Source organism: Apium graveolens, chromosome 2 (assembly GCF_009905375.1).
Source record: "Apium graveolens cultivar Ventura chromosome 2, ASM990537v1, whole genome shotgun sequence".
Taxonomy (NCBI): domain Eukaryota; kingdom Viridiplantae; phylum Streptophyta; class Magnoliopsida; order Apiales; family Apiaceae; genus Apium; species Apium graveolens.
In genome coordinates, this window is record NC_133648.1 from 312,629,401 (window position 1) to 312,639,750 (window position 10,350).

Sequence of the window (10,350 nt, forward strand, 5' to 3'; positions counted from 1 at the left end):
TCGCATAGGTTTTTAGGATTTGGATTTTACCATAATATAACTAGCAAAATATCAAATTTATCATCGATTAATTCAAGATCTCGAATTGGCCATTTTTCACACAAAAATGCTAATTTTCGATGATAAATTTGAGATATCGTTACCGTATGAGCGACTTGAAAAATGGTAAATTTAAGACTCATCTTAAAAGTGGTCAATTTGAGAATCCGAAAAGGTAAAATTGAAATTTTAATAAATATAAAGTGGTCAACTTGATTAATCCTTTTAATTACATCTCATAACTAGCTTCAATAAATCATGTGCAATTTTGATATATTTCTTATTTTATATTTTGTTTATATTTATCAGTATTAATGTATTATCCAAAAAAATATTTTTTTTAATGTTCTGCCGAGAAAATTAGAGCTCACCAACGGTCAGGTCATCCTGTGGGAAGGTATGTCTCGCTACTTGACTGCTAAAATGTGTGATCAATCAAAAATACGAATTATTACTTAAAATGTCATTTCCAAGTAGTGAATTTGTAGTGCTTGCAAGGTGTTTGATGTAATGCCTGACTGACAGGATTGTAAAGAAGAGATGAGCAAGAGACCTGCGCCTGATCCCGTGACAGTTTTGAGGGGTCATCGTGCTTCCGTCTCCGACATATCGTTCCATAAATCGAAAAACTTGTTGTTTTCTGGGTACATGTTGTTTCTGTCATTGTCACAGCTCAGGAGAATTTATTTTGCAAGTAGAATTGTTGATTATGTGTTTTTGTTCACTAATTTGGTTGATTTGCAGTTCTGCGGATGGTGAGTTGCGTATTTGGGATACGTTACAACATCGAACTATATCTTCAGCATGGTAGGGTATTTACTTAGATTGTTGAGGGGATGGGGAAGTTAGAATACAAGCATTTGAAGGCTAATGTTATTTTGATAATGTATGTAGGGTGCACAGTGGAAAACATGGTATAATCTCTGTTACAGCTTGTGATTCGACTGGAAACAACGATAAAGTTGTCAGGTTATTTTTTGTTTGGTTTGTGTGTTTGAATTTAAGCGAAAATGTGTTTTTTACGGGAATAGTTGTGTCACAATCTGACATTGTGTGAGACTTTATCATGGAGTTGGAGGTAATTAAGTTTAGGTGAGCAGTCTGTTTGTTATCACATGTGATTGACTGCTTGTATTCTGATCATGTAGCCAGGGAAGAGACGGAACTATAAAGTTGTGGGATATTGGAGATGGGGGTTTGCCTAGGTATGTATTAGTTTTAATTTTTCACATGTGGCATATAAGAGTTTGTACTGGAGTTTGCAATTGAGTTAGTATCTTTAATTGCTTGGCTATATCTTAACAACATTTAAGTATAAATGTGCGGGATCTTGGTATAATGTGGTATGTTTTATTCTTTTTAATTGTCAGGGCCCCTTCTTCTATGATAACAACGAACTCCTACCACTTCTGTAAACTTTCATTAGTAAAGAAGCCTTCCAGTTTTGCAAAGCAAGTTGATGATGCACAGAGTAACTGTCATAAATTGGTCTATGATACCAGCAATTTGGGAAGTCTTGATGGCATTCAAGGAAGTAGTTGCAACATTCCTGAAGGTTCTCTTTAACGACATTATTTTTCTTAGAGATGGCATGTAGTCCACAGCCACACTATAAGTGAACTTTAATTTTAAAATACTGGAAGTGAACTTTAATTTTAAAATACTGGAAATGCAATGCCTAATCCATCGATGCTAACTAATTATCCACGGTCAATTAGGATTTGGTGCTTAATCCATTGAAGCCAACTGTCTACATATCCACAGCCAAGTAGGACTTGGAAGGGGGCTTCACCATATAATATTTACAGACATTTAATGCTTCATGACAAACTTATATATTGGGATTTGGGATTCACAAATATCAACAAATTAATGTAGCACGACTTTTTCTTCAAAAATGACTTGTACAAATTAATTAGACTGTAAAATCAATGATATTATCATGGTTTTCAGGTTCAATTATTTTTTCATCTTTCACTCCAACTTGATAATTTACTGACTTCTAAATGGCTTTCAAATACCAATATCGAGATCTATGGTTACCATTTAATGCACCTTCAAGGGTGCCTCGGTTGATGCCTTGCATGTCTGTCTGGTTTAATAGTTTTATTTATTTATTTATGTTGAAATTTCAACCTTTTTTATTTTCAACTGTATCAGATGAACTTTGTGGAGGTCATGAATATGTTGCTATAGCAGGGGAAGAATCCTCTCAGGTCAATAGTTTCTCTTGAATAATAGGAGAATGTTACCAAGTATGATAGTCATTTTTTCTCAAATATCTTCTTATTCGAACATTTTGCACTAATCTTTAGGTTGAGGTTTGGGATCTTAATGATTCAGTAAGGTTAGCACAGTTTCCTCACTCTGATGCCTCCTCAAATCATGCTTCGAAAGCAAGAGGTTTGCTTCTGACATTTCTTCGACCATACATGTCATTTTTTCCCACGTTTGACATAGCTTTTTCATCTACTTTACTCGTTGATGGGTTGGTAACTGGACGTGCTTAAAAAAAGAAACTAACATGTTTCTCATCTGGAACAATTTTTTTCTCTCTGAAACATAGATAGTGTTCTTATGCTTAAAGTTTCAACTTTCATCTCCATCCATCGGCTAAGAACTGCCTGAATTACATAATTGTCTAAAATTTGGTTCCACGTTATTGTGGTTTTTGAGACGACAGAACATGATCTGCTGTCTATGTTCTTTGGCTTAACCCTCAGTAAAAAGTATTCTTCTTTAATTTTTGTATTAATGAAATATCTTTCTTAACAAAACAGCTCTCATTTTTTTGGGTATTGGTTATTTATATGCATAGGGATGTGTATGGCAGTTCAAGCATTTGTACCATCTCAATCCCAGGGTTTCCTGACTGTCTTGGCTGGGTATGATCTTCTATCCATTGTTTCCCTTGACAAGGGTTTCTTGTCGATGTTTGCGTCAACTCCTGGTCTTTGCTACTAGCATATTCTTCTTTCCTAATGCAACAGTTTTGCTATTTAAGAAAATTAAGTGAAGTAGGCTGCAAGCAGTTTAATATGCTCTTGGCACCTGAGCCCAATTATGTAATCATTTAATGGACTTGATGTCTAACTGGGGGGACCCAATATTGAGACACATGACTTTAATATGCTCTTGGCACCTGAGCCCAATTATGTAATCATTTAAACACAAGTACCAACTTTTCCTCTTACTCTTCATATTATGTTGTGCAACACCATAGTGTAACTTCTTAAATTTTATTCTCTGGTAAAATTAACAAGTTATTCTACAATATTTTGCCATTCCTTGATTTCTCAACATGATAGTTACTTTCCGATTCGGTATCATTTTTCTAAATTGACAGTTACGAAGATGGATCCATGGTATGGTGGGATTTGAGGAATCCAAGAGTTCCTCTGACATCGGTAAAGTATCATTCAGAACCAGGTCTGAGATCAAAAACTTTTTGGCTTGGAACACAAAGTAGTTTTCTAACGTTTCACGTATAAATAGCTAACGGATTTGGTATCTTCTAGTTCTAAGCCTATGTGTTGATGAGTCGTGCACTGGGGGCATCTCTGGAGCTGCCGATGAGAAAATCGTCATATTTGCTTTGGATCAATCAATGGTAATCTTTTTTTTAATGGGTTGGCAGTGGTGACGAGTTGACACAACCTCAATTTTGTAACTAGTCACATGGTTAATCATAATTACTTGTATGAGTTTTAAGTCAACTTCAAGCTTTTGTTCGGTTGCTAACCTTCCATTTTCTTTTCCCACTTTTTATCAAGGAATACACAAAACCTTTTTATGTTGTTCCTAGTCATTTGTCCGTTGGGAGTTCTATAAAATCGTTAATTTATTACAAACTGTGTTGATCTTTAATATTTTTACTCTGGGCTTGGACCCTTTTTGTCTTTTACATTACTAGAGATCATTTCTGTTTCAAGTTTTCTTAAAGAAAAATCTTAAGTACGCTATGGACTTGGTTTTTTTAAGGATTATGTTTTCTGCGTCAACCGAGCTTATATTTTTAGAGTGTAGTTATAATAGCTAAGCTTTTGGTCATTCTTTCCTTTGTTATTTTTATATCTTCAGATAGTGGCTTAGCAAAAAAAAAACGTAGCAAAAAAAAGTCTTCAGATAGTGAACTAACAAATAGCGGATTCTGCGTTCATTCTTTTCTCCCATCTTGTGGGGTTCAAGTTGAAGTTGAAAACTGAAATGAAATCCCATGTTCTTGTTTGACTTTTGTGCGGATGATTAGCAATTTAGCATTCAATATTGTGTCTCACAAGAAAAACTGTACTTGAAGTTTAGGTGCTTGGTACTGATCTAATCTTAGGAAGCACGGACTTGGATACGGCGACGGGGACATGCGTCATGGGGATCCAACAATTATAAAAAAGTCTTGGATACGGGAATAGGCCAAAAAAATACATTTTTAATTTATATGCATGAATAGGATTTGTAAGTGTCAAGCACTAACATTTTATTTTACCAAGTTTTCTAAATTTTTTTTACTAAGTTAGGACTTATAACTTCATACATAATAAATAATAAAAATTTCTCTCACAATCAAAACCTTCTCCATAGCAGAACTACCACCACCCTGCCCCTATTTGCTTCGAATAACATTGCCACCTAACTTTTTCACCCTTCTATTCCCTCTCTATAATTGACATATACCCCCACAAAGGAAAATTAGTAATTTTCTTCTCTTCTTCCTTACACCAATGATAAAACTGGAGTTTATTTGAACCACTAATTGAGACTATAGAAACAGATTGAGTTTGATGGCCGTGTCGGTGAGGAGTCCACTGCCGTTTTCCGTTTACGTATCGACAATCCACCTAGCAAGCCGGACACATACTCAGTCTAGTCAGCCGCGTCCGATACACATTTGTAAGCTTCCCATCCGTGTCCGTACTGCCTAGGTTTAGGTCATTTTAGATTTCTCTTATTACTATGCATTGCATTTAGTTAATACAATTGGTTGAGAAGGGCTGCATGTAAAATTTTAAATGGCACAACACTTGCTATAATTTACTTGATTGTGATAAGATATTTGTCATTGGTTGCTAATACTCAATCACACATTCACACTATTCCATATAAAATTAGTTGCTTTCCTTGGTTCTAACTTGTGTACCAGAAGTTGTGGTGCAGCGGGAAGTTTTTTTTTCCCCAGAAGTTTCTGGTTCTATCTTGTATATCAGATTGATTTATGTTGATCACATGAATTAGGGTGTTTCTGTGGTTAAAAAAGAATTAAAATTGGAGCGGCCTGGTATTTCTGGAATATCAATTCGTGCAGATAGAAAAATAGCTGCCACAGCTGGCTGGGATCATAGGTAGTTACAGTAGATTCTTACCTAAATATTTTTGTATTGCTTAATTTTTTTGGTCGGATTTATATGGATAAATTTGTGCAATTTCAGTTGCTCTACGTGAAACATCATGCTAAGTAACATTATGTTTAGGTCGAGGGTGCTGGCTAACTGGGTCACTAGTTCGAGCTTCAAATTAATAGTAAAAGTAAATACAAAAAGATGTATATGCCCCAAGGTGTAATAACATAATGAATCAATTAGAGTTTGCAGAAAGCCTGATTTTCTATCTAATTAATTTATGGATTAAAAGTACAAATAAACATCATTGTATAGACAGCTCATAAAAAAGGATGTACATTAGGGGAGTGGGTTTTTCAATTTTCCTCTTGGTTTATATTTGTTTAGGTGGTAGTGGTGTTTATGTTTCTAGAAGTACATTTCCTATTGGTTTTACACTATTTTTGGTATCATTATGGTTGGCATAACGTAAGTATAATTTAGGTAGCAAGTCTTCCTAATACTATTTGCGATGAAATAATATTGCATTTTCGTTATAACAGGGTTAGGGTGTATAATTATCGCAATGGAAATGCTTTGGCCATACTGAAGTATCATCATGCTACGGTATGCCAATATTCCTATTATAATTTCTCTTGACTGAATATTTTAATTCACATGGCATCTCAAGTCATACCTGCTAAATATTAGAAGCATTTATCGTGTATGTTTGGAAACATGATTTAGCAAACAATATTAAGCTTATCTTACACCTCGAAGAAATTCAGTTGTCATTTCTAGTCTCTACCCTTATTTCCCAGCTTACATCTGAAGTGGTAACTCTCAAATGGCACAATTCTCGGTATGTGTACATACCTTGGACATCACAACATCTATTGCATCCTTCCATTTTGACTTTGTTATTCTTTAGTACTCTTTTGGAATTTTTTGTCTATAAAGATTCTATCGATAACATTTAAAGAATGTGTACATGCCAATAGCTTTTGGAATTCTTTAGTACTCTTTTGGAATGTGTACATGCCAAAGAATGTATGTATAGTAGTACTCCTGTATTTTCATGGTGTAAACAAGATGTTATTTATCACCATTAAAGTACACATATCTTGTTTAAAATTTGACTGACTTCAACCCGTTTGTCTTGCTTGATGCTTATGTCCTTTATCATTGGCTGGATAATAGACTATCTAAGCACTTCTCCTAATTATCGATTTCAAGTTATATTAACCTAAAGACCAGCTTGTAGTGATTTAAATAAAATTAGTAATCTTCAGTCTGTTTATTCTCAGTACTAAAACTCTGATTGCTTTTACATATGATGTATATTTGTGAATCAATGTCCATCAAAGAAAATCAAGCCGAAGCCTGTTGTGTGTTACAGATATGAAGACATGAGTGGCAATGTGCACTTTGTTACTCCCTGAATATATTTTCTATCTTGTAGTTTATATTTGTTCTTCATATCTACATGCTTTTACTTTGTCACTCTCCACATGTGTGTTCTCTCATGTATGTAATGTTCTATATGAGCTTCCGAATTTTTGTAAACTTTCCTAAATTATCTTTGCAGTGCAATGCTGTCACTTTCTCAACTAATAACAGACTGATGGCATCTTCATCGGAAGATACCAGCATTGCTCTGTGGGAGCTTTATCCTCCAAGTACTGTAGTTTGAGCTGTTGGAGATGATGATTATCTCCTTTAACGACAACTCTCCAGAGTTCATGGTCATGGTCAGTCGGTGAGGAGCACCTTGTTACGCCAGTGAAATATGTAGTAGTTTTCTTTTTGTAATTATTATTATAGGGATGGAATATCATAATGCCGGCCGGAGAGATAGATATATGATACATTTATATATTTGAAGTTGTTCTAAATATGCTAGAAAATGTAATTTACTAAAATAAATGGTAAGGTTCATATTTAGTCAGTCTTCTTACTCGTAGAAGAAGAGGTTCACATTTTAATACTCATATCTATCTTCTATTTATTGTTTTTTTTTATATCATGAGATGCTGAATGGAAAGATCTTGGTGCATTTTACAATTTTTTTTTTGTAATCTATATAAAAAGATTGGATCAGCAGTAAAATGTAAATGAGGTATAGTTTACAAGTCATATGGCAATAACGAAATATAACAATATATGATGAGGAACAATCAACTTGGGAAGTTATACTTATTCAGATATTATTACTTGTTCAAATATTATATTACCGGTACTGGGCTATGTTCTAAAAATTACTGACTTGACTGATTAATCATTCCAATATATTCTGCCGATTTGATTTTATAATTCGATTAATCATTGCACTTCTTTCTTAAATATTATATATTTAGTTTAATAAATTAGTTATTTTTATATTTTATTAAATATATCCAATTAATACTCTGATTAATCAATTCAATTAATTATCAATTATCATATTAATCACTAAATTTTTTTTCTACCAAATAACGTCGATTTCCGCTTTTTAGAATTGTGGTAACGGGCCTTATAAAAATATTTAAAACAGACATGGACCTGTAGGAATTAACCTAAAATATACTGGATCCATGGACCTCGGACCCTATTAATGTTAGTCTATAAATATTATCAAGCCCACAAAGAGGAACTAGGGTTTAAGTTTATATAGCCAGGGGAAGCTGCCCACAAAGAGGAACTAGGGTTTAAGTTTATATACCCAGGAGAAGCTGCCTCTTTACACACATAGCTATATTCTTTTGTGAGCATCCGACTCTCTCTATTTACATTTATGTTGTATGCATCTACTAACTAATTACCTTTATATCTCGCATATGGCATTTCAGGATCTGTCCGGTAAGGGTAAGATGTACGCAGTCTTGTTATAACTTATATTTTGTTACAAAGGGGGCAGTGATGATGAAAGTCATGCACCACTCTGAATTATCAGTGAGGATAAACATTTCATTTACCCATATTTTTTGGATCTGAGCCCCCCTTTTTTATAATTACTCTAAGTTTACATTTATCTGGGTATTTATGTAATTATTTTTATTTAAATATATATGAATAAGATCGTGGAAGAAAATATAACCAAGTGATGGTGGTCTTTAGAGATCAAACCATGATGCGGACCGTATAAGCATATTTCTGCTTCTGGGGATAAAATTTGGTTTCTGATGGTTCTGTTTTTTTTTTCTTTTTCCTGATATATTTATTTATGTAATATTTGCTATTTTTCATTTACAAATATAATAGTTTGTTTGGCGAAAATATTCTGGGGATAAAATTTGAAATTGGAGGCAGCAAACTATTGGAGAAGAAATAAATAAGTGATTACGAGCCTCATGTGAAATGTTGTATAATCTATATACAATTTTCGGATATTATGCCAAGGCTATAGTTGGAGCTAAAATTGATCTCATCTAGTTGTTTGCAATCCAAAATAATATGAAATGTGTAAAATGGCGGAAATGGAAAAGAAGGCCACAACTAGCTCTATTTCTGTCCGTCATTTTCCAACTACATTTAAATACTTAATTTTCCAGAATTTTGCACTAATATTTCATATCGAGGTACATAGAGAGAGATAATGGAGATAATGGAGAACAGAAAAAATTGACCCAATTCATCTCTTATTTCAACCGAAAAATTGAACAGTTCAAAACTGAAATATGATTGGATTTATTTTTAATTAATTATATATCAAGTCTACCTGTATGTCAATATATTTATAAGTTACTTATGGTTTATAAGCCCGTAACAGCTTATCGACGAGTGTTTGTCGACCCAACTTATAAGCTGAATTTACAGCTTATAGTTGAAAGTTACAGCTTATAGTTGAAAGGTGGTAGTGACGTACTTTTTTTCAACTTATTTTCATTTTTTCACTTTTTTCTAAAATTTTGATTTTAAAATATAAATTTTAAAATATTTACTAATTTAAGATTCATAAAATAAGATAATTGTATTTAATAATTATTTGTTTTAATTCATTTAAGTAAAAAAAACTTCTGACTTATATATAAATTTATCTAAACACTTATAAAATTTATAAGTATTTATCAACTTATCACTTATTTCGTACTTAATCATTTTAAATCATAAGTTACTTATTTTAAAAATTCCCAAATGAATACTAAGGGATCATTTGTTAAATCTGAACAATAATTTCTGAATGATTAAAATTCTGAATGAATGATTAATCTGAATGCTGAACAAGAAAGGTTGTTTGTTAAATTTAATATAAAAAATTCTGAATGGTAAAATTAATAAATTTTAAATTAATTTAGCTCATAGTTTATTATACTATATAGCATTGTTTCCATTTAGTTTACTAATTTATTGTCATAAATTAATTTAAGTAATTCATAATAATACTATAAATTTCACAATTCGTTTATTAAAAATAAAGAATTTGATTAAATTATACTACTAATCATATGCTCATCTAAGTAGGTGAAATATTAAATTAATAATATAAATACACAAAGTTACTTACATAATTGTCAAAATTTTCCAAAATGTCATTTTAATGTTACTTAACATAATTACATTGTAATTTTTAATAATGTGTGAAAGAAGATATGATTTTTTTAATCAAACGTCAAAAGTGATTGTTAAATATAAAAGCATTAAAATAACAAAGTAATAATAATGAAATAGTTTATAATAAAGTTGATTAAAGTTGATTGCAACATATAACTTACAGAATAAAAGTGTCTTCTAGCCTCCGGGAATGGTTCGCCTAGAAATTTTAGCATGTCTCGTCCAGAAGTCTGTTCAGATATTTAGGAATTTTCCAGCAAAATAAATATTAATCAAACAGTCTGAACAAATAAATAGGAATCGTCCAATTCAGTTGGGTTCATTCCCCCATTAACAAATGGGCCCTAAGTATAAGTGGAAACTCGCTTAATCGTGAAACTAGCTTAATCGTGAAACTCGAGTTACAGTGATAAAGACTAAAAGACACCCAAACCTGCCGATAGAGCTTTTATTTTTTATTAGAGTGATT

The 10,350-nt window shown here is 32.5% G+C and overlaps 1 protein-coding gene, 1 long non-coding RNA gene and 1 other non-coding gene across 4 annotated transcripts; all 3 read left to right on the plus strand.

Moving 5' to 3' along the window:
- The first annotated feature begins 282 nt into the window (after nucleotides 1–282).
- Nucleotides 283–7,370, plus strand: LOC141708758 (protein DECREASED SIZE EXCLUSION LIMIT 1). Of its 2 annotated transcripts, XM_074512527.1 has the most exons (14): nucleotides 283–436; nucleotides 565–683; nucleotides 784–846; nucleotides 934–1,008; nucleotides 1,188–1,244; nucleotides 1,410–1,594; nucleotides 2,200–2,255; nucleotides 2,355–2,442; nucleotides 2,858–2,924; nucleotides 3,386–3,468; nucleotides 3,558–3,649; nucleotides 5,269–5,375; nucleotides 5,915–5,978; nucleotides 6,940–7,370. In XM_074512527.1, exons 2-14 carry the CDS (start codon nucleotides 580–582, stop codon nucleotides 7,042–7,044), a joined length of 1,146 nt encoding a protein of 381 aa, XP_074368628.1. In that variant the 5' UTR covers nucleotides 283–436; nucleotides 565–579; the 3' UTR covers nucleotides 7,045–7,370. The 2 variants fall into 2 exon arrangements, with proteins under 2 accessions (XP_074368628.1, XP_074368629.1); XM_074512528.1 differs by lacking the exon at nucleotides 283–436 and having other exon boundaries at nucleotides 469–683.
- Nucleotides 7,371–7,994: 624 nt separating this feature from the next.
- On the plus strand, nucleotides 7,995–8,336 carry LOC141706397 (uncharacterized). Its single transcript, XR_012568810.1, has 2 exons — nucleotides 7,995–8,094; nucleotides 8,180–8,336. It is a non-coding gene; the product is annotated as an uncharacterized LOC141706397 (long non-coding RNA).
- Nucleotides 8,242–8,328, plus strand: LOC141709960 (small nucleolar RNA Z221/R21b). The gene has a single exon (XR_012570508.1). It is a non-coding gene; the product is annotated as a small nucleolar RNA Z221/R21b (small nucleolar RNA).
- Nucleotides 8,337–10,350: the final 2,014 nt, after the last annotated feature.

Coding starts and splice junctions, on each gene's coding strand:
- LOC141708758 (XM_074512527.1), top strand. CDS start 580: ATGAGCAAGAGACCTGCGCCTGATCCCGTGACAGTTTTGAGGGGTCAT. Junction 1,009..1,187: donor AACAACGATAAAGTTGTCAG/GTTATTTTTTGT, acceptor CTGATCATGTAG/CCAGGGAAGAGACGGAACTA. Junction 3,650..5,268: donor TTGCTTTGGATCAATCAATG/GTAATCTTTTTT, acceptor CACATGAATTAG/GGTGTTTCTGTGGTTAAAAA.